The sequence below is a fragment of the Desmodus rotundus genome, chromosome 6 (genome assembly GCF_022682495.2).
Source record: "Desmodus rotundus isolate HL8 chromosome 6, HLdesRot8A.1, whole genome shotgun sequence".
Taxonomy (NCBI): Eukaryota; Metazoa; Chordata; class Mammalia; order Chiroptera; family Phyllostomidae; genus Desmodus; species Desmodus rotundus.
The window spans coordinates 137669871-137693755 of NC_071392.1; the positions used below are offsets into that span (position 1 = coordinate 137669871).

General features: G+C 40.9%; 1 protein-coding gene across 3 annotated transcripts in view; it reads left to right on the forward strand.

Annotated features, from left to right (window-relative positions):
• Positions 1–23885, forward strand: part of STK32A (serine/threonine kinase 32A) — a 112774-nt gene that overhangs the window by 58021 nt on the left and 30868 nt on the right. For all 3 annotated transcript variants that reach the window (XM_024576970.4, XM_045185146.3, XM_053927014.2), the window contains exon 6: positions 22654–22691. In XM_024576970.4, coding sequence (XP_024432738.1) covers positions 22654–22691 — 38 coding nt within the window. The remainder of the gene's footprint in view (positions 1–22653; positions 22692–23885) is intronic.

Consider the following 23885-nt stretch of genomic DNA (forward strand, 5'->3'; position numbering starts at 1 on the left):
AGGAGGTTGATGGTATTATTGTCCCTATTTTACACTTGATGAAACTCTGACTCAGGAAGTAACTTAACTAACAAGTCGGTAAAGCATCACTTAATGGGAGTGGAGAGGTCCCAGCCACTGCCCACCCTGTAGATGCTGAGCACAGAGTCAAGGACGTCGTTGTAAGGCAGGACCACCGGCCTCAGGTTCCCACAGTCTGGCTATACCACGAAGGCATTACATGTAGAACCAACAGATGACAGAACAGCCTCCAGCTAGAAGCTAAATTGGGCAAGAAAAGACCAAAATACTTTAGAGAAGAAAATGGTTTGGGGTAACAAAACAAAGTTTCTTGAGAGCTCAAAGGGTTTAAAAGGGATTTTAATAGCCAAAGCAGGAAGAAACATCTAGTCCTTGTAAAGGGAGCTAAATGAGTGAAAGTACTCATCTGTCTCTGTGGTAACCTCAGGTGGGCTGTTTTAATATTTTGTCTGCATTGACTTTCCTGCCAGCAGTGTCTAGCCACTTTAAAAACACCATAGGTCCTGTTTCTGCCATAAATTCCAGGTGAGACATGAATGGGATTTTATTTTGTTAGTGGAGTTTTTAAAACTCCACAGACTTGAAATTTTCACTTACTTTCCCAAGTATGGAGAATATTTAGCTAATTTCCCTCAATTTTAGGATTTTTCCTTTCTATACTGTTATGAAAGACACAGCATAGCATGATAAACATTAATTTGCAATTGTTCAATTAGGCAGTTTTCTTTTTAGTCAAAATATCTAACATTTGTCTATGAGGACAGCTTTCAAAATCAGCTTTAGTTTCTAAATTATGGCCAGGTTCTAATTCAATATTCTTTTACCTACATTAAATCAGTGAATGAAAATTTTAAAATATGGACAAAGTGATTACTTGCTTTTGTTTAAAAATTAAAGGAAATAAAACTCATTACAGTGCTTCCCATGGGATAGTACTACTTGATTTGTTGGTTACCATGGCTCTCCAGTGAATTATGGGATGGAAAGTAATTATTATAGTCCAAAGATCCATTTGTATTCACTCCCTTGTTCAGTGTCCAAGAAGACCCAATTATGAATTTAAGCCAATGAGAGGAATTGTACGGAACAGTTAGATAGTAAGTCATCTTGGATCAAAATACCAGTTGAGTGGATGTGTGATTGTTTCCCCCTCTTTCAAAAAATTACCACGACTCAGATGAAGTTATAACTTACTGCTTTCTAAATTCCCATAGGAACGGGATAAAAATCTAATTGGAAAATGTGTACAAATAATTACAGTATAGCAGTTAGAGAGCTGCAACAATTTTACTTCCAGTTGATTACAGATATGTTGAAGTAGGAATAAGAAAATTTATGACTGTCAAAAACAAGACAGCTAGAACTTTTATTTGTCACCTTTGTTGGCTTTGCTGTAATCACAGGAACCAGTAAGCAACACCCAGGTTCCTCTCAGAGCCTCTGCAAGAGGCACGCAGGAATCAGCCTTTGCACATCCCCTCTGCATCTGCAGTAGCTGCTTATGTTCCTATCATTTTTCTAGAAATCATCATCTTGACAGTGAAAGAAAAAACTCAGGAATAATGCTTCTATCATAAATACCCATTCAAAAACTGATTCTTGAGCTCCTTTGCCAAACAATGTTCTCAGTGCTGACCCGCAGTGGTGAAAGGACAGACAAACCCCTGTTGCCCAGATTGATAATGGTAGTGTGGAAGGGAGTTGAGAAAACCCCTCACCACTGACCTCAGAAGGGCATAGCATTCGGTGGCATGTACTATAAAGAACACAAGCAGCTGTGTGTGTGCTGTGAGCTACACACACACATCCCTCATACTCAGTTGCATCTTCACAAGGGTCATAGTCATACTTCTATCTGCAGCCCCTGGATGACAATTTTTTCAATAAAAAGCTGTCTCTCCTTCCTAAACTTAAGCCCTTATGGGTGAAGACACCTCACTCAGGTTCTAATCCCCAGCATATACTCTAATCCAGAGTGGTTGCTGAATAAATGAATGAATGAATGAATGAATGAGGGCCATATATACAAGTAATCCTTGGGTGAACTTGGATGGTAAAGGTGGCAGTGGAAAATGCTGTTTCAGAAATTTTCTACATATTCCCCATGTTCCTATAGCACATCGATGGTGTGTGGGGCTTTTCTCCATGCTCTGCTAGGATTTTATGTTGTGTAACAAGTGACTGCAAATGTAATGACAAAATACACATTGATTATGTCATAGTTTCTTTGCATCAGGAGCCTGGGCACATCTTAGCTGGGTTATTTGCAAGGCTGCAATCAAGGTGTTGGCCAGAACTGGGTTCTCTTCTGGAGGCTGGGCTGGATAAGAGTTCACTTCCATGTTCATGTTGGCAGAATTCATTTCCCTGTGGCTATAGGATTCTTTTTTTTTTTCAAATTCAGTGAGGAGAGCAAGATTCCAAGTGAGTCAACTAGCAAGACCGAGTACATATCATTGAATAACATTATGTAATATACCACAATCACGAGAGTGACCTTTTATCAACCTTTGCCATATAATGTTGGTTAGAAGCCATGCAACCATTCCATACTCAGGGGCTGGAGATTATACAAGACATGAACACCAGAGGGTGGGGGTCATGGGGCCACCAGGAAGTCTATCCACCACACTTCCTCTAAAGAAGTGTGCCAGACTCTGACACCAGTTTTCTCTGTGACCTTAAACATAGCTTTGAACTTGCCTGTTATGAAAAAGGGCAAATCATCAAGAATTTTTTTCATACCTAAGAGACAAGGGTGACATTGTTATTGGTGGAAAATGAGTTCTTTTGGTATTACAAGGAAAAGGGTTTTCTAAGACCTATAGGGAAGCGTCCATGGTGAGCTTTACTGATGATGTAAAATGAAGGGAGTTCCCCTCCTGACTTCCCAATGTCCCATCTCTGTTCGCCCTGCCACGGAAAAGGTCCAACCTTGTCCTCAGCAGGGCCAAGACAAAAGGCAGTTTCCAGAATCCAGTCCAGCATCCAGCTAGCTTAGCATGTGTTTCCAGCTGCAGTTCACTGCTGTGCTGCGGTATCAGGCTCCCTCCTGGAGCCTGTGTGTGGAGTCCCTACAGCCATGGAGAGAATAGGTGCATGCACTGTGCGAGTGTGGGTCATCGATGGGGAAGATGGGGGAGAGAGACAGACAGACAGATCGCATGATTCTTTGTTCTCCTGGGATTATATTAGCTTGGGCTTGGGCTAGGCCAGGTGCTTTTTCAAAAAAAAACCAACTTCCCATGCTTTTATGGGCTTTAGATAGGTTTACACCCTCTAGTTAGACTGACAGGCCTCTATGGTCCAGCACCTTCCCTTATGCCCCCAACAATCCGGTACCAGAAGGGGTAGAGGAGGAGTGTCAGTCCCTTGGTGGAGCACAATTCTGTGATCCCCTGGACTATGAAAAGCTGTAGCTTCCTGGTGAAGCAAACAGGCTATGCTCCCCAGTTTATCAAGCTCAATGTCTAAGTCTCTCTGTTCCACCTTTCTAGCAAAATACCAATGGTAACAATTTCTTCTCAGTCCTGGTAGGATGCTCTTCAAAGCGTGATCTCATTTTCCCCCTGCTCTCCACCACATACCCATTTTCTCCCAAAAGACTGAATGACAGAAATGAACTGTATACAGAGCATGTGACAGTGAGGTGTGATAAACAGCTTTTAGCACATTGACTAATCAAGGTTTTATCAGCAATTCAGTCGTGAACCAAAATTGTTTGTTTGAACCCAGGTCTTTGTTACAGGCAAATCTTCTAGGCTGAGTTTCACCTTTTTGTCTGACATACACACTGTATCTTGGAAGTCACATTTTATTTTCCTAAGATGATAATTCAGAGGGGAAAAAATAAGATCTTTCTGCAACTAATCATTTTTGTCAGTGACCATTAAATGACAGATGAGCTACTGAAAGAAGAAGTTGCCAACACAGGGACACCACAGCTTTTAAAGCATGTGGAAATGAGTCATGTGGAGAGACATTTTGCTAATTCCTGAAGGTGTTTATCCTTTTTGCTCACCAACATTTTAACTATTTAATTTATCCCACAAAGTACATATACCCTTTTTTTAATGGCTATAATTAATTTATTAAGCACATACCAGGAACTCAGCACTGAGCTAGTAAGCATTTTGCACACACAGCCTATTTTGATAGTTGACACAATGGGATTATGTAAATTGCCCTATACCACACAGTTAGTGTACTGTGGCCAGATCCCAGAATAGGATTATCTGATTCAAAGGCCCCGTTCTTCATATTAGGTTCCTTTAGTTTTACTCCTAGGAAATAATAGGCATCCTCAAGGCCAGAGAAGCTCTTTGGTGGTATTTACCCAATAGCAACAGACATTAGTTTAGATACATACTTTCAGTTGGTTAGTGTTATGGGTGAAATTGTATTCCCCCCAAAAAGGTGTATTGAAGTCCTAATCCCTAGTATCTCAGAATGTGGCCTTATCAGGAAATAGGATCTTCATAGAGGTTATCAAGTAAAAATTAGTTAATTAGGGTGAGCCCTAGTCCAATGCAACTGGTATCCTTATCAAAGCAGGGAATTCAGACACAGAGATAGACATCCTCAGGGTGGAGGTGATATGTAGAGACATAGGAAAAACTCTGTGAAAATGGACGGTTAGGAGGAAAGCCACAGATTGCCAGAAAACTAACAGAAGCTAGGAAGAAGCAAGGAAGGATCCTCTGCTGTAGGTTATGGGCGGGGTAGGTGTGGCAGAGTCCTGCTGACACCCTGATTTTGGACTTCTAGTCTCCAGAACCATGAGACAATATATTTCTGGTTCAGTTTTAAAGCCACTCAGTTTGTGGTACCTTGTTATATATGGCAGCCATAGCAAACTCATACAGTATGTTTTAATAGTTTTCTTAGCTGCTATGATTTCAATCTTTGCTTCTTTAGAGGGTGCTACTCAGATCAGCTTCTGTCTTCAAATATATTATGGGATGGGAGACCAGGTAACAAAACCTCTTAGAATTGTTTGTAAAATTATGGTAGTCCAGTTCATTAGCTTTAGTATATGGTAAGCTATTTTATGTTGTCCAGAGACTGCCTTGCTTAATTCTGTATTTCAGATTTGGTGAGGTATTTCAGCTATTTGTTGCTTTAAAAAAAAAAATTTTCCCCTCTGGTCCAAGGTGTTTTGTTTTGCTTTTAAATATCTAGAAGGGAATTTAAATTTTTTCCAAATGATCAAAGCTGTAAATCCAGTAGGAGAAAATTAAAAGTCCAAAATAGTTCTAGATTATCTGATTCCTTATATTATGCATGTGTCACTTGGCGCTGGCTTTCTTCCTTGCAGTATATTGATAATGTTCTCTGTTTATTGCAGCAGGGTAATAGATTTTGGTTTTAGGCTACTCTCTTCTATGGAGTGTTTAAGAAAAAGCCCCTTCTCTTTGGTTTGATAAATCTCCTCAGTAGCTCCCAAGCCCTTGCACATGTTCCCTGTTCCTAACTCCCTTAGCAGAAGGGCAACCGAGCCTCAAAAACAAAACGGCTCTACGGTAATGAGGGTATTAGGTTGATATGTTCTATTCAGCACCTGCTCCCAAGCTACCGAATAATGAATGAGCATGAATTACACATTGTGAAAACAGGAGACTCTGCCGTCTTTGTATTATGCATCAGGCCATTTGGAACTGTGTTTTTCACACAAGGCCACCCATTTGTAAAAGCCCAGATGAAAAAGGCAAAGAACTGCTCGTTTCTAGGTTAACATTTAACTAGCTTGCACCGAGCTTTTGACAATTTCTGTGAGGTTAAGGATTTCATTAATACGAAACCTGTGACTTGGTTCAAATTAAACTTCACTTTTCCTAGTGCACATCTTACTCCAAAGCTTAAATGTCGTCCTTTCAAGTTTAGTCATTTAGCACATTTTTTAAAAAATTACAGTTGACATTCAATATTATATTAGTTTCAAGTGTACAGTATCATGGTTAGACTTTTGAATGCTTTACAAAGTATTCCCCCCAATAAGTCTATTACCCAGCTGGCACCGTACAGTTATTATGACATTTCCTATGCTGTACTTTACATCCCCTTGACTATTTTGTACCCACCAATTTGCACATCTTGATCCCTTCCCCTTTTGCACCCATCCCTCCAATCCTCTTACCATCTGGCAACAATGAAAATGTTCTCATAAGTTTGTTCCTGTTTTGTTTTCTTATTCTTTTAAATGTCCATATATAAGTGAAAATACATGGTGTTTGTCTTTCTTTGTCTGATTTATTTCACTTAGCATAATACTATCTAGTCCATCCATGCTGTTGCAAATGGTGAGATTTCCTCCTTTTTTATGACTGAGTCATAATCCATTGTATATATGTACCACAGCTCCTGCATCCAGTTGTTTATTGATGGGCACATAGTTTGCTTCCCTCTGGGCTACTATAATAATGCTGCAATGAACATAGTACTGATCACTTATTGATATGCCAGGTACACATTTCTTCTGGAAGCTTTGCCCAGGACAACAAAGAAACTTCTTTCTCAGAAGCCCACAGAATAACTGTTTTTCTTAATCAGTGTCTTAATGTGGGTCTTTGGCCTATCCCTGAACCAATAACTAGGACTGTGGGATGGGACAACTTTTTGTAGCTTAGGCCTAAGTCACAGAACCTTCCCCTAAAATCAGGGCTGTCGTAGGCTTCCCCAAAGCACATGAACTGGTGTGTGTATGTGTGTGTGTGTGTGTGTGTGTGAAAGAGAGAGAGAGAGAATGTTAGGTACCTAAATGAAAATTGGAATAATTATTAAGGGAATGAAGCATGTTATGTTCGGAAGGCAGTCACAATGCACATTATACAAGGTTGTAACTTGCTTAAGATCACAGAACTAATAAGTGCTGAGCTGAGATTTGAACCTGGGTCATCTTACTCGAAAGCCCTCATACTTTACATCTAGGATCTACTGCTTCCCAAATAAGTCTAGTAACTCCTGGGGTTAGATAGGACCATTTGTGATTGAGACTATTACCAACATTATTTTATGTATTAATATATTCATATAACCTAAAATTCATCATATATGTATATATACATATATATGATGTGTGTGTATACACATACAGGCACACACACACACTACATAGTATAATACAGTATTGCATATACAAGGCTCATGTTTGTTCCATATGCTGGTATGGCCATAACAGTTGCAAAAATACTGAAATACTTGTATTTCATTGCATTGGTTAATAAAGAGCTGCTGCCTGAGCCCAGCTCTTCCCCAGTCCATTTCCTGCCTCCCTCATCCCCTGTCTTCTCCTCTCCCATCTCATCCATACCTCCCTTGGTGCAGCAGCTAAAGTGTTACCTCCTGGCCCAGAAGGGGTCCCTCAGGGACTGCTTCTATGCCTCTACCATTGTCCATTCTAATTGGCTGATGGCTGTGGTGTCCTGGCTGTTAAATGAACATCACCCCTGACTATCTATATATGTACTATGATGCCCACAATACTTAAAATGTAGTGTACTATACCATATGTATAGTTTACTCTTACTAGTAAGAACTATTACTCACTGGTGTGTTAGTGTACACTATCACTATTCTAAGTACTTTACAAGTGACCCATACTTAATTCTCACAGCAACCCCATGAGGTAAGTACCAATAAAATCAACCCCCTCTTACAAACTGGCCAAGGTCAAACATGGCCAGGATGGACTTCAATGCCACGTCATCTGGTGCCAGCATCGTTGCTCTTCACTTTTGCTCCCTGACTGCCCAGCTATAGGAGATGTTGAAATTTACCTTGCCTTTTTCCTTGGTAACAGAACCCCAATTTGGCAGCAAGGTGCCCGGTCCCAGGTTGGGGGATGATTGGCTTCATCAGTCATGGAAGTCCTGTCCCCCTGTCCTCATCAAGGCCTTCTTTAATGTGGGGTATAAGCCAGTGTGGACTGTGGGACCTATGGAGGACTCTACTGTAAGGGCCTTTGGAGAAACATTTGCTTCCTGGATAAAAGATTATAAACCCAATTGATGCTGCCCACTTCAGCTTCTTCCTGCCCTAAAGGCCTATGTGATGTCTAGAGCTGGAGCAACTGCTCTGAGGCCATGAGGCAATAAGCCAAATTTTCAAGGTGGCAGAGTGGAAAGACAGAATGGGAATGGGTCTTTGATGGTAGTTGTAACCACTGCATGGACCTGGACTACCTCATTCTCCCACAAACTGTTCATGAGAAAAGCACTGCTTATTGATGTCCACCTGGCAGAGACCACCAGGAATATACCTGTAGTCCAGCAAAGTTGAGTTTGCTGGTGTTTGTTCCCAGAGAAAGACTGCATATATGACGAATGGTGGGACATCTCAGAAAAGCGTGTTAGGAAGGGCTTGGATTAGGTGATTTGGGGAAGGTTTGAGGCATCAATTTTCCACAGGTTTGGATGCTGTCAGAGAGAGGGGTGATTCTATGACTGAACATCTTAATAGTTTTTATCTGGGAGGCAGGAGGAATGGAGTAGGCCAGTGCAGTCACTGGTCAAGGCAGCATCACTCCTGTTGGGCAGGTCGGGGGTGGGAGGTAGGGGTGTACGGTCAGTTTTATAGTTTGCACAATGCTCTCCCTTTTGTGCTTAGGCATGATTCCAGGATCACATGGTTGTTTTGTCCTCTCAGTCACAATCACAGAGTGACCTTGTCCAGCTCTGGTGGTCAGCGAAGCCCAGATCTTTGCAACACAGAAGCTCCCAGCTGACAGCTGGCAGAGGCTGCTTGTGCATTTGCATACTCTCTGCTTAAGCCAATGGGGGTCAGGTTTTCAGTCACTTGTAACAAGACCCATTTCTAACCAGTGTGCTAATTAATACCAATGCCAACTAATCATCCCCATGCTGTAGTTTTGCTCATTTAAGCAATCTGTAGTAGCACATTCCTGGTCCTGGCCAGCTACCTCAGTTGGTTAGAGCATCATATAAGGATCAGCCAATGAAAGCATCAATAAGTGGAACAACAAATCAATGCCTCGTGTCTCTCTCTCTCTCTCTCTCTCTGTTTTACTCTCTCCCTCTGTCAAAAAAAATGAATAGATAGATAGATAGATAGATCAGAGCACATTCCTCCCCAAGCCCTCTTTGCCCACAGCATCTGCCAAGAAAACTTATGCTGATTTTAATTGCTTTGCCCCATGCCCAGCTTCTATTTTTTTCTACAGGGTTACTGCCTTTGACCTAAGGTCTCCCACTTCTACTCCCCTTTGTCTGTTTGTTTTAGACTTTATGGCCACATACTTGTTCACCTGCTGTCCCATCACTTTGCCTCATTCTCTGGCTCAGAGCCTGTGCTCAAGTCCTGGGGCCACCAGTCAGAATCTACATACGTGACTTAGAAAGTCACCAGATCTTTCTAGAACAGCGATTTTCAGCTGGTGTGTTACAAGAATTTTTAAAACATGCAATACCTGACTATTTAGTCAGGGGCACTGAACTCTTTTCCCTTCCGCTGTCAAATTTTTAAAAAATGACAATAGCCAGTGCAACAATAGCCATCTGCTGTGAATGAATCAAAATTATTTTCATGGTTTCTGGCACATGATACTTCAGGGTTGGCACTTTATTATAACTTTTTACTCCTTGTAATATATTAAAGCAACACATCTTAGTGTATGCGCCAGTTGGTTCCATTCTGTGACTTTTTTGACCAGGCCCAGTGCCTGATACCTTCCAGACGCCAGTGGGTTCATGGCTCTGGAAAGACTCAGGTGTTCATTTTTTTTTTTTTTAAATTCTCTTGGTGCTTAGAAGAATTCATTTGTTTCATTTTCAAGTGACAAGTTTATTTTTTCCTACTGCTAGAGAAGATACTATCAGTCCTGGAGTTGAAATGGAGCAAATTACTTTTCACCTGGAATTGAATGGCCCTCTCCTTTGCTTAATTTAAAATCAAACCCCCCTCATGACAGTGTTGTCTGTTACCACCAATATCCATACTGATCTTGATCCTTTTCAGTTCCCCTTACCTTATAGACCCTTTGCCTTCCTCTGACTGGTTCATTTCTTTACTTAAAACCTTGTGGGGTGGAGGGAGAGACTCAGGAGACTTGCATTCCAGCTGCTCTTTGCAGCTGAGTGATGTTGTTCAGCTCCCCAATGCTGTGTGTCTTTGCCTGCCTGGTGACAGAATGCATACCTGTGACCGGGGATTCGATCTGTGTGAATCCAGATGAAAGGAAACAATGGGAATGAGAGGGCAATGACTATTCCTACACTGTAAGGCAGGAAGCCTTGTCATCCAAATATTCTGCTTCCAGAGATTGCAGGATGGTTAGCAATCTCAGGTTACAAGTCATGGTCTGCAATCCTGCTTCTCCAGCCACAGTTTCTGTGCTGCTGTCCTGTTGGACGTGTGTGCTTCACCTTCCTAGGGCAACACATCTACTCCACAGCTAGGGATTGGGGACTTTTATGTTAAAAGACATGCATATATTATAGAGTAGGGTGCAAAATCTACATGAGTTTTAAATATGCAATGGAAACTATGAAAAAGAAAATTAAATGTGCTGCAGACCAATTTGAACCAATTAAAACAAAAAAAGCATCCATTTGGTAAGAAAGAGGTGGAAGAGGAGACCCAGGAAGTAATCAATCCTGGCAGCTTATACTTCTATCTCCTATACCAAACCATGTGGTTTTGCTTACAATCCCCCACTCACACTCTCCCACCCTACCCAACTCTTTTCTTACAATAGACCTGTTTATGTGACCAATGGCCTTTGTGTAACACCCTAAATAATGTACTATAGAATTATAAGTATGATATCTTTTCACCTCTCAAGAACTTGAAGAGGATCCAACCTAGGAGAACCGTACGCGACAGTTAAACCTGAACTGTGGCCCTGTCAGAAAGCTGTGGGACACCAACGGAGTGGGTTTTGGTTTGGATACACTGATTTTCTTGTTCCCTGTTCTCACAATACCCTATCAGATTGCAGAGAGTGACTTGATCCCAGGGCAGGCCCATTGAAGGGATGTAATTAGCCTATTAAGTGCTGCTAATATGCTGTGAACTCATTCAAGTGAGAAGGGGGATGTATCAGTTCTGCCTTGGACTGAGCTGCAGGAGCATTGTACTTCCCCACTCTTTCTAGTTCCCAATGTGGGAGTCCGCTGACTCAGCAGGACGCGGCCTTTTCCGTTTGTGCAGCAGGTGTGAGCCTAGAACTGTATGTTACTGCCCCCACCCCCGAATTCAATAGCCTCCTCTCTGAAATTGTGGGCTCAGGCTGCAGAAATCACTTCTTTATCACCCTTACTCTGATATACACTCATCCACTTACTAAATCAATCGATATTTTAGTCGGCCAACACTAAACACAGTGCATCTGGCGTAGATAGAGTGGTTTATGGTTTTTTTTGGGGGGGGGGGTTGTTCTTTGTTTTTTTTTTGTTTTTTCTTATCTTTAGGGAAAAAGAACACATGGCTTATTATTCCAGGAGTGTGAGAACCAAGGAACCAGATTCACTCATTTCTAGGTAGCCTGGGAGCTACAGCATTGAACACTACCGAAAAGATGTCCTTTGTCTGAGAACCTGATGGTCTCAGTGTGTTAGACATGCCAGTTTGGGAATTGTATTGGTTAGAGAGTCATGCTGGTCAGCAGGTAGGCTGGGATGATGACAAAGGGATGATGAAGGAAATGAGGATGAGGAAACAACTGGGTGAGAGGTGAAAAGATTATTGGAGGAAACCCGGGGAAGCGAGAGGTTAAGATATTAGATGGAATGTCCGCACAGATATTGTCATCACCGAAAATGATAAATAACAGTGAGAGGGAACTCATGAGCTATACACCTCCACATATATTTTGACCAAAGAATTTGTCCAGAATGTAAAAGTCCACATTTGAAAATCAGATTGATATTTTGGGATTTGAACCACACTTGGATGGTGTTTCTGAACCTAACTGTGCATAGGACGTTCTTAGAAGAGTCTGTGTTTGGACAGATAGTCTAATTATCACAGAACTGAGCTAGGCAGGTCACTGAGTCTATGATTTTTAAAGCCCGCCTGATGATTCTTCACATATCCAGGTTTGGTAACCACCTGATGCAGATCCCGGCCCGCAGGATCCTGAGTTTTGGTGGTAATAGACAAATGCACACAGACTACAGAAATCCTGTGGAGAAAAAGGGATGGCATGGCCACTCTCTTAAGTGAGAGAGGGCGAGAGGGCTATATAGAGCCCAAGAGAGAGAGAGTGGACCCCCACCTGGACAGGCTTTTATTGCTTTTCTGGGCACATTACATCAAGGATGGTCCTCATTTACTATGCACAGGTTCACCACAGGTGATTACCTTTTAAGGACAACAAAGGACAGAATATTGCTAATTACTTCACAGAGAAGGATGTTATAGCTCAAGGGGGAAAATGGTCACACTCCATACTTGGGTGGTTTAGCACAGACTTTAGGAAGTTAAAGATACTCTGTAAACATTTGCTGCCTCAATTCAGGGTGAGGGAAGTTTAGCAAGAGCAAGTCTCATAGCAGCCTAGGTACAATGCAGGCCTGATTCCCCACGGGAGAACCTATCCTTGGGCGTGGGTCCTGCCCACCAACCTTGCTCCCCACTGACTTTTCCGAGTGGGGACTGGGCCACATTTCCCACGCATGCAAAGGTTCCCCATAACCACCGAGTTAAATCATATTATAGATCGCTTTAAATGAAGCCATATTACAGATTGCCTTACAGAAGAGAAACATTTTAGCAAAAGTTATTTCATATTTAGGATTTATTTGAAAAGGTAAGAAAGCACTGCTAAATTTCACAGTTAGAAAAATGTCAGTTCGCTCTAGCAGGAAAGTTTATGTAGCACGCTGGGCTAATTTTCATGTTCTTTTCCCTGGTATATGAATAAACAATGCCATCATTCTGCAATTCACACTGCATGGACTTAGAAGTTACCTCATCAACATTTTGGAAAAATTACATACTTAGAATCTATACTTTATTTTTATGTTAGAAGCCCACTTTTATTTATTTATTTATTTTATTGTTGTTCAATTACAGTTGTCTGCATTTTTTCCCCACCCCTCTCCCCCACCCCTGCCAAACCCACCTCCATCCCTTGCTTCTAAGCTTCCCCTTAGTTTTGCCCATGTGTCCTTTATAACCCTTCTCACCACTGTCCCTTCCCCCCTCCCCTCTGGCTATTGTTAGATTGTTCTTAACTTCAATGTCTCTGGTTATATTTAGTTTGATTTTTTCTTTTGTTGATTATGTTCCAGTTAAAGGTGAGATCATATAGTATTTGTCCCTCACTGCCTGGCTTATTTCACTTAGCATAATGCTCTCCAGTTCCATCCATGCTGTTGCAAAGGGTATGAGCTCCTTCTTTCTCTCTGCTGTGTAGAATTCCATTGTGTAAATGTACCATGGTTTTTTCATACACTCATTTGCTGATGGGCACTTAGGTTGCTTCCAATAAATGGCTATTGTAAATTGTGCTGCTATGAACATTGGGGTGAATAGGTTCTTTTGGATTGGTGTTTCAGGGTTCTTAGGGTATAGTCCCAGCAGCAGAACTGCTGGGTCAAAAGACAGTTCTGTATTTAGTTTTCTGAGGAAATTCCATACTGTTTTCCACAGTGGCCTCACCAGTCTGCATGCCCAACAACAATGTACTAGGGTTCCCTTTAGTCCGCATCCTCTCCAACATTGGTTTGTTGATTTGTTTATATCGGCCACTCTGACTGGTGTGAGATGGTACCTCACTGTGGTTTTAATTTGCATCTCTCTGATGGCTAGTGATGCTGAGCATCTTTTCATATGTCTCTGGACCCTCTGTACGTCTTCCTTGAAGAAATGTCTGTTCAAGTCCTTTGCCCATTTTTTAATTGGGTTGTTTGTCTTCCTGGAGTGGAGTCATATGAGTTCTTTATATATTTTGGAGATCAGACCCTTCTCTGAGGTATCATTGGCAAATATGTTTTCCCTTAAAGTTTGTTCTCCTTTCATTTTAATTCTGTTTTCTTTAGCCATGCAGAAGCTTTTTATTTTGATGAGATCCCATTTGTTTATTCTTTCTTTTATGTCCATTGCTTTAGGGGACATGTCTGTGAGGATGTTGCTGCATGGAATGTCTGAGATTTTCCTATCAATGTTTTCCTCTAGAACTTTTATGGTGTTACAACTTATATTTAAGTCTTTTATCCACCTTGAATTTATTTTTGTGTATGGTGTAAGTTGGTGATCGAGTTTCATTTTTTTGCACGTAGCTGTCCAGATCTCCCAACACCATTTGTTGAAGAGGCTATTTTTGCTCCATTTTATGCTCCTGCCTCCATGTCAAAAATTAATCGGCCATGAAGACTTGAGTTTATTTCTCAGCTCTCTGTTCTGTTCCATTGGTCTATGTGCCTGTTTTTATGCCAGTACCAGGCTGTTTTGATTACAGTGGCCTTGGAATACAGTTTGATATCAGGTATTGTGATCCCTCCTGCTTTGTTTTTCTTTCTCAAAATTGCTGCAGCTATTCGGGGTCGTTTATGGTTCCATATAAATTTCTGAAATGTTTGTTATATATGTGTGAAATATGTCATGGGAACTCTAATAAGGATTGCATTGAATCTATAAATCCCTTTGGGTAGTATGGCCATTTACATGATGGTAATTCTTTCAATCCATGAGCATGGTACACGCTTCCATTTGTTTGTGTCTCCCCTAATTTCTTTCTTCAGTGTTGTGTAGTTTTTGGAATACAGATTTTTACCTCCTTGGTTAGGTTTATTCCTAGGAACTTTATTTTTCTTGTTGCTATATCAAATGGGATTTTTTTCCTGATTTCTGTTTCTGATGTTTCATTGTTGGTGTACAAGAATGCCTTTGATTTCTGAGTATTGACTTTGTATCCGGCTGTTTTTGCCAAATTCATTTATTAGGTCAAGTAGTTTTTTGGTGGAGTCTATAGGATTTTCTATGTACACTATCATGTCATATGCAAACAATGACAGTTTCATTTCCTCCTTTCCAATTTGGATGCCTTTGATTTCTTTTTCTTGTCTGATTGCTGTGGCTAGGACTTCCAATACTATGTTGAATAGGAGTGGTGAGAGAAGGCATCCTGTCTTGTTCCTGATCTTAGTGGGAAAGCTCTAAGTTTTTGTCCATTGAGTATGATGTTGGCTGTAGGTCTCTCATATATGACCTTTATTTTGTTGAGGAATGTTCCCTCTATTCCCCCTTTGCTGAGTGTTTTTATCATAAATGGGTGCTATACCTTATCAAATGCTTTTTTCACATCTATTGATATGATCCTGTGGTTATTGTCTTTGCTTTTGTTTATGTGGTGTATTATGTTTATTGATTAGCGAATACTGTACCAACCTTGCATCCCTGGGATGAATCCCACTTGATCATGGTATATGATCTTTTTAATGTATTGCTGGATGCGGTTTGCCAATATTTTGTTGAGGATTTTAGCATCTATATTCATCAGCAATATTTGCCTGAAGTTTTCTTTCTTTGTTATGTCTTTATCTGGTTTTTGGATAAGGATGTTGCTGGCTTCATAAAAAGAATTTGGGAGTCTTCCATCTTCTTGAATTTTTTGAAATAATCTGTGGAGGATGGGGGTTAGTGCTCCCTTATATGCTCTGTAGTATTCTCCTGTGAAACTGTCTGGTCCAGGGCTTTTGTCTGTCAGAAGCTTTTTGGTTACTGTTTCAATTTCATCAGGTGTTACTGGTCTGTTCAGGCTTTCTGCTTCTTCTTCATTCAGTTTTGGAAGGTTATGTTTTTCTAGAAAGTTGTCCATTTCACCTAGGTTTCCACATTTCTTGGCATATACTTCTTCGTAGTAATTTCTACAATCCACTGTATTTTTGTGGTATCGGTTGTAGTCTCTCTTCTTTCATTTCTGATTGTGTTTATTTGGATCCTCTCTCTTTTTTTCTTGATGAACCTGATTAAAGGCTTGTCAATTTTGTTTACCTTTTCAAAGAACCAGATGCAGATTTATTGATCCTTAGAATTGTGCTTTTAGTCTGTGTGTCATTTAATTCTACTCTGATCTAGGTTATTTCCTTTGTTGTACTTGCTCTGGGCTGTCTTTGTTGTTGTTCCTTGAGTTCTTATAGGTGTAGGGTTAGGTTGTTTATTTGAAATGTTTCTATTCTTTTTAGGTAGGCCTGTATCTCTATGAACTTCCCTCTCAGGACTGCCTTCACTGTGTCCCATAGGTTTTGGATTGTTGTGGGTTCATTTTCATTTGTTTCCAAAAACTTTTTGATTTCTTCCCTAATCTCATTCATGATCCATTCACTGTTTAATAGCATGCTATTCAATCTCCATGATTTTGAGTGTTTTGGGTTTTTTTCCTTCAGGTTTGTTTCTAGTTTTAGTCCCTTGTGGTCAGAGAAAATGCTTGATATGATTTCAGTTTTCTTGAATTTGTTGTGGCTTGTTTTGTGTCTTATCATGTGGTCTATCTTTGAAAATGTTCCATGTGCATTTGAAAAGAATGTGTATTTTGCTTCTTCGGCATGAAAGGCTCTCTATATATCCGTTAAGTCCATTTCATCTAGGGCGTTGTTCAATGCCACAATATCTTTGTTGATATTTTGTTTGGAAGATCTATCTATTTTTGACAGTGGGGTGTTAAAATCCCCTACTATAATTGTATTGCTGTCAATATCTTTCTTGATGTCCTCCAAAATTTTCTTTATATATTTGAGTGCTCCTATGTTGGGTTCATATATATTTACTATGTTTATGTCTTCTTGATAGATTCTTCCTTTGAGTATTATGAAGTGACTCCCTGGGTCTCTTTTTATGACTCTTTTTTTGAAGTCTCTTTTGTCCAATATGAGTATTGCTACCCCATCTTTTTTTCCTGTCCATTTGCTTGAAATATTTGTTTCCAGCCCTTCACGTTCAGTCTGTGTAGGTCTTTTGCTCTGAGGTGGGTCTCCTGTAGGCAGCGTATGTGTGGGTCATGTTTTCTTATCCATTCCACTATTCTATGTCTTTTAATTGGGGCATTCAATCCATTTATGTTTAAGGTTATTATTGATAAGTATTTATTCATTACCATTTTTTTGTACCTGTGTTCCTCTCTCTTTCACTGTTTTTCTTCCTGTTCTTAAAGCAAACCCTTTAGAATCTCCTGCAGACCTGGTTTGGAGGAGGTATATTCTTTGAGGCTTCTTTTGTCCAGGAAGCTCCTTATTTGGCCTTCCATTTGATTGAGAGCTTTGCTGGGTAAAATAACCTTGGTTGCAGGCCTCTGGTTCTCATTACTTGGAATATTTTTTGCCATTCCCTTCTGGCTTGGAGTGTTTCCATTGAGAAGTCAGCTGCTAGTCTTATTGAGGCTTCCTTGTATGTTACTTCCTGTTTTTCCCTTGCTGCCTTTAAGATTCTCTCTTTATCTTGGAATTTTGCCATTTTAATTATGATGTGTCTTGAAGTGGGCCTCTTTGGGTTCATCTTGATTGGGACTGTCTGTGATTCCTGGATTTGTGTAACTTTTTCTCTCATCAGATTAGGGAAGTTTTCCATCATGACTTTTTCAAACAGGTTTTCTATCCCCTGCTCTTCTTCTTATCCTTCTGCTATCGCTATTATATGGATATTATTATGTTTCATGTTGCCCTGCATTTCCCTTAACCCCTCTTCATTCTTTCTGAGCCTCTTTTCCTTTTCTTCCTCTTTCTGTGTGATTTTTTCTACCTTGTCCTTCAGTTCACTGATCCAATCCTCTGCTTCATCGAGCAGGCTTTTGATTCCTTCTTTTGTGTTCTTCAGTTCAGAAATTGTATTTTTCATTTCCTCTTGGCCCATGTTGGTAGTTTCTATTTCCTTTTTCATGTTGATATAGTTTGCAGTGAGTTCATTGTAGTTTCCCTGTAGTTTTTGGTAATTCTCTGTGAACTCATTAAGCTGCCTTATAACCAGTGTTTTGAACTCAATGTCTGATAGTTGACTTGCCTCTTTTTCATTTAGCATTTTTTCTGAGACTTCCTCCTTTCCTTTCATTTGGGATTGTTTCATTGTCTTCCCATTGTTAGTGAGACTCTTCCTCTTAGCCTCTGCTTCTTAAATTGATCTGTTCTGACCCCCTGGGTTTATGGTTTAACTTCTGTGGTAGCATACATGTGAGATTCAGTGGTACAGTCTCTTCGATCTCCCGAGCTTACTGATCTTGGGCTGTGGTTTATGTTGCTCTGTGTATGTCTTTGGTTTTTGATTGTTGTTGGGTCTTTCTTTGGTCAGTCCTTCCCACCAGCTGGTTAACTGAGGGTCAATCTGTCCACCACCTCTGTTTTCTGTTGTGCAGGTGTGGGTAGGTTGTGTTGGAGCTGGTTTTTCTGTGTGTACAAGGTTTTGAGGCTTTTCTCTTGCTCTTGTTCAGTTGTTTGTTCTGAGTAATTTCTCCACTCTTTAGTTGTATTTCCAGATAGGTCCTCGGTTGAGTTAATGTGGCTTCCACTCTCTCCTTTACCTCTTTCTATTGTTATCTGTTGGTGTTTCCTTTGTTGGTGAGTTTCCTCTTCCAGGAGGTATCCTGGTGTTCACAGCTTCTACGTACCCTTTTATGTGATAGGAGGGGCAGGCAAAATGGTTTAAGACAGCAGGGGTGTATTATATGATATTTAAAGTATCAGCCCTTAGGAAAGAGATAGGAGATCCTTTGGATATGTATAGTGTTAACCGTGATAATTCACCCACCTAGCCACTTTTTAGAAACGGTGGAAAGAAGATAAGACTCTTGTTGTGGGGTGGGGGAGGGGGAAGGATTGTGAGTTGGATCTAGAAAGCTGTGAGCTTGTTGGAGGTCATATTATTAGGTAAAGTGAGAGTAAAGTGTAGAAAATAGGTGTAATGTGTGAGAGAATAGAGTCAACCACACCAGTAATAGAGTTCAGGAAACAGTGAAGTGGGCTAAGATCTGGGGGGTGCTGTGTAGTATTTAAAAATATATGGAACAGCTATTATTTGCAATAGTAATGGAGCAACAATCATATGACAGAATCCATGTGATCTGGAGAACTAGAATTGGGAGTATAGGTCCTAGAGTAGTGTTCTAATGGAACCCAAGTGAAGTGAAAGACAGTCAATTAACAATACACTGTGAAAGAGAGAACAAGTGGAAACCAGTCGAACAATGCAATTTAACTGGTTAAGTGAAGAAGACTAAACAGAAAGAAGAGAAATACAAAAATACTAATAAAATGAGTGATATAAGACTAATCAAAAAAATAATAATACAAATATATAATAACTTGCAAGTTTTCTGGAGTAGCAAAGTGAAATTTGTTTCACTGTCTCAGTTGTCTCAGTTGACCCACTCTTTGGGTCAAGTCTGGTCTTTTCACAGTTCCAGATTTAATTGTCTCACTTTTGGGAATTAAAAAAAAAAAAAGCCTCCTGCTGGCTTCAAACTGACCAAGCCAGTTTTGCTGGTCTTTTTGGCTGCAGCAGGCAGAGGGGGGCTTAGTTTAGCCCTTCTCCATCCGGCTAGCCTCCAGCCCAGCTTCCCAGCAGCCCCTGGTCCCACAGGTTTGGGTGTGCACCCTCCTTGGGGCTACGAGTGTGAGCATGGGGCCTTCTGTGGCACGTATTCTCCCCTGTGTCTTGGATGTGGGCTCAGTGCCCCCCACACTCCTGCAGGAGCGCCATGCAGCTGAGTGGAGAGGAGGCTAGAGGTGCTGCTGCAGGAGAATTCCCCAAACTGCCACCGAGTGTCTCTTTTTTTTTCACTTTTTCTTTTTGAGAAATTCCTCCTGCTCAATCCTGCCACTCCATACAAGGAAGGGCCTGTCCTCTCACACAGCCCACCTCTCCAGCTAGACTGGGGACTGTCCGGGTCAGGGCCTGTCATGGCCCAATTCTCAACTCACCCCATTCGGCAAACACAGTCTCTGTGGGTTTGCCATTTTGTCCTTATTCCCCTCCCTGTGACTTCAAGCAACCAGGTCTCTCTTGGTACTGCTCAAACTTTCTTTAGCAGAGGAGGGAGCTGTTAACCTGGCTCTCTCCCTGGAGTCCTGTGGCAGGCCCAGTGCTGGTCCCAGGGACCTTGTTGTCCTGAAGCAATCCCCTACTGTCTGGTTATTCAGTGTCCTCTATACTTTTTGGTCTACTATCTCCATATATGCTGGGGCACTGTTGGCTGTTTGCTTTGTTCCTCAGTAGATTGGCTAGGTGTTTCACCCGTGTGCAGGGGGAAGTGGACTCTGCTCCCACCTATCTCGCCACCATCTAAAAGTCCACTTTTTCTTTTATAACTTTCTTAGATTTTCCACATATTCTTCCTCTGAATTTAGTGGTAAACACACTTATTCACCACTTCAAGCCTTTTTGGCATGGTTCCTTATGAATCTTTCGTATCCTCTCCATCCCTGAAGGAACTATATCTCAGTTGTCTTTATATTTCTGAAGCCCTAGCACAGTGACTTACCAAAATAGAGAAATATTTGATGAATAAATGAATATGAGATTGACGTTAAAAGTGTTACATTAAAACAATTGTTAGTTCTCTGATCTCTGTGTTATTCTTTTATCATTAGTTTCTGGGGGAAGTACTAAGTAGAATGATATGTAGCTTTCATAAATAATAAAAGTGATGCTGAGGGATTTATAGAAGCTTATAAGGTGTCAAACACAGAGCTATCCATTTTCCCCAGCAAGCTGTCATACATTCAGGCCACAGAATTCCTGTGCTGACCTTCCTACACCCAGGTCCCTTTCTTCTTAGCAGAGCTGCTCGGGCCTCCTTCTCACTTGGCAAATGCTAAGGGATGCTCACTGTGCGCAGGTCTGAAAGAGGCAGTGGGATCCTAATACCTGGACTACCTCAAGCTTTCAACCATAGAGTGTTTGGTGGTGCCCCAGAGCACTCTGGTAGATACTGTTAGGATTAACCAACCTTGAGTGCACTAGGCCTTCTCCTGGTACCACTGGGTCATGCATTTATTGCCCACCAGCCTCTCTGGGCTTATGTGATGGAGTATGACTGTAATCTAGAAACCACCCCTGATGTCAAGGAGCTCATAATCCATTTGGGGAAAAAAAGGTAAATATAAATGATAAATGTTACAATGGGAAAAGCATGCTCTGCAGAGCACATAGAAGAGGCCATTGACTCAGAACCAGAAAATCAGGAAAACTTCCTGTAGGAAGCAGCATCTGAGCTATGAGATGAGGGATGAATCTACATTGTCTGGGTGTAGTGGTGAGGGGGCCTCTGATTCTGGTGAAGGAACAGAAGAAGGTGGGCAGATGCAGGGAGCATCGTGGGGACTCCATGTGCCTCCATGTGCCTCCATGTGGCTGGAGGACAGGAGCCAGATGATAAAAGGGCCTTTATTCCATATGTATGAGTTTGAACTTGATAATGCTTAAAATAACAGGATCCATCAAAGGGTTTGGTGTGGAATCTACAATATTGAGAGAGAGAGAGAGAGAGAGGCCATAGAACTACACAGTTGAAACCCCTCCCCATACTGTACATTTCTAGCAAACTGTCCCCTGCTCCAGAGAAAAAAATTGCCACAGCTACAGAGGATCACTTAGGAATCCAAAATTAACTTTAAGTCCCTAACAAACCAAATGAGAAGATATTCAAAGTTCAAGACTGCACTTTGGGGGTAGCATGAACTTGGTTCTCTTTGTAGGTCAGGGCTTGCTATTCATTAATATTTTCATGAACAGGGGACCCTGACAATCTCAGTCTGTCAAAGACCAAGGTCACCTTATTCAAGCAACATAAAAGCCACTTGACGAGGCTGAATGTGTGTTCTCAAAACCTATTTCAGAATTTCTTCCCTAATGGCTTTTGTGAATTTAGGTTGAAGGGCTGTACTGGCACATTAGGGAAGGGCAGGAAAACCTGAGAGTGGAGGATGAGGGTGGTTAGGAACGGCAACACCGCCATTCTCTGATTAAGGAGCCCTGCTTACAATATTTGCTTCAGGAGAATTTTGAAAATGCTATAGGCCTTATCTCTAAGTATTTATCATGAAACTACTCTTTTTACTGGAAGCAGGTGGGTCTTTTACCCATGTATAAATTTAAGGATCTCAACAAAAGCATAGACGACTGGTCCAAATCTTAATTAACCATCCCAGGAATAATATTTATGAAGTAACTAGAAAATTATAACATCACCCTAAAGAGGACTCTAATCTCTGCAAGTTTAAAATAAAATCATGTTAAAAAAACTTTTTTTTATAGTCTTTACGTTCATTCCAGATTTACACAGATGAAAACAGTGATAATTAGTACTCCCACCTTATGACAATTAACATGTCCCATGTGACCCTGTGGAGCAATATTTATATGCTTAGATATTATATGCTATAGAGATTAAGAGTCTGAGCTTTTTTGAATGAGAGAGACTCAGGTTCAGAGCCCAGTTCTTCCATCTACCATCCCCGACCTTAGGCTAAGTCACTTAACTCCTTTAAGCTTCAGTTTTCTGATCCAGAAATTGGGGTGTTCATGGTAATCATCTCTTAGATTCACTGTGAAAACTGAATAAGATTGTGAGTGATGAGGGGCCAGTACATGTTTCAACCCTACTTAGCACTCTCAAGCATTTTCTGCTTTGGCTCTGTTTGTTTGTTTTATCATGAGCAACTTTCTCTTTTCTTTTTATTCCCCAAGGGATATGAAGCCCGACAACATTTTGCTTGATGAACATGGTGAGTAAATGATTTGTTTACAACCCACAGCACTTGCATATGGGACAAAAATGATGATCCCCTGCAAAGGAGCATCACACATAGAGAAGGTGTTTTGTTTGACTGACTTGAGTTCTATGTACAAAATCCATTTTATAAGTGGGAGGGGCAATCGGGGGAAATGTCAGTATTTACAGCAGGGGCATAGTACACCAGCACACCCTTAACATAACTTTGAATTTATGTAATGAGAAAGTTATTCTCTTTCCAATGTCCTTCCATCCCTACTGATTTCTTCAGGAAAACCATCTCAGCTTTTTGGTGCTGGTTTGCCTTAATATCTTTATAACTGTCATCTCCTTTTTTTCATAAAGACAGAACAGTCCTCAAGCTTGGAGCACTTGGCAGGCAATGGTGTCTCCCTAGATACTGAGGGCACTGTTTTGTTGGCATTGTGTCTCCTTTTATGCTTTCCTTCTTAGAAGGGCAAGTTGGGTTTACATTTGCAGAGGAGATAGTAAGTTTTCTGTTCAAAGATCTTTCTGTTTAAAAAAATCAGCCAGTTGATGCTCTGGCTGGGTGGCTCAGTTGCTTGCAGCATCATCCCATACACCAAAATGTTGTGGGTTCGATTCCCTGTCAAGGCACATACCTAAGTTGCGGGTTTGATCCCTGGTTGGGATGCATTCAAGAAGCAACCGATCAATGTTTCTCTTTCTCCCCTCCTTTCCTTCTAAAATAATTAAATATCCTTGGGTGAGGATTAAAAAGATCAGTCAGTGTAAAGAAAAGTGTAAAGTAAATGACGATATATGTGAACCCAGATAGGAATGTGGTAAGGGAATATGGGGAGAGCCATGCAAGGGAACAATGAATGCCTGCAGTTCGAGAAACACTGATTAAAGATATCCTGCAGAACAGGCTTTTGCCACAATGATTAAATGTGTCTAATCTCTAACATTCCTTTGAACGTACATTTAGATTTATTGGTCTGCCAGGGTAGACCTGTAGAACACACAGCCTGCAATTACAAATGTTACAGCGGCAATAAGATCCTCATTCTTTTCACAAAGCTGCTAGGTGAGTCGTAAATCTGCAAAGCTCCTTACTCATTTGACTTCAACAGAAGGGATTTGCAAGTGGGACTGAAACTCCAAGGACCACCCATTGTGCATGATTTATTTACTTAGTTGCATTTTAAACGTGATTTAACAG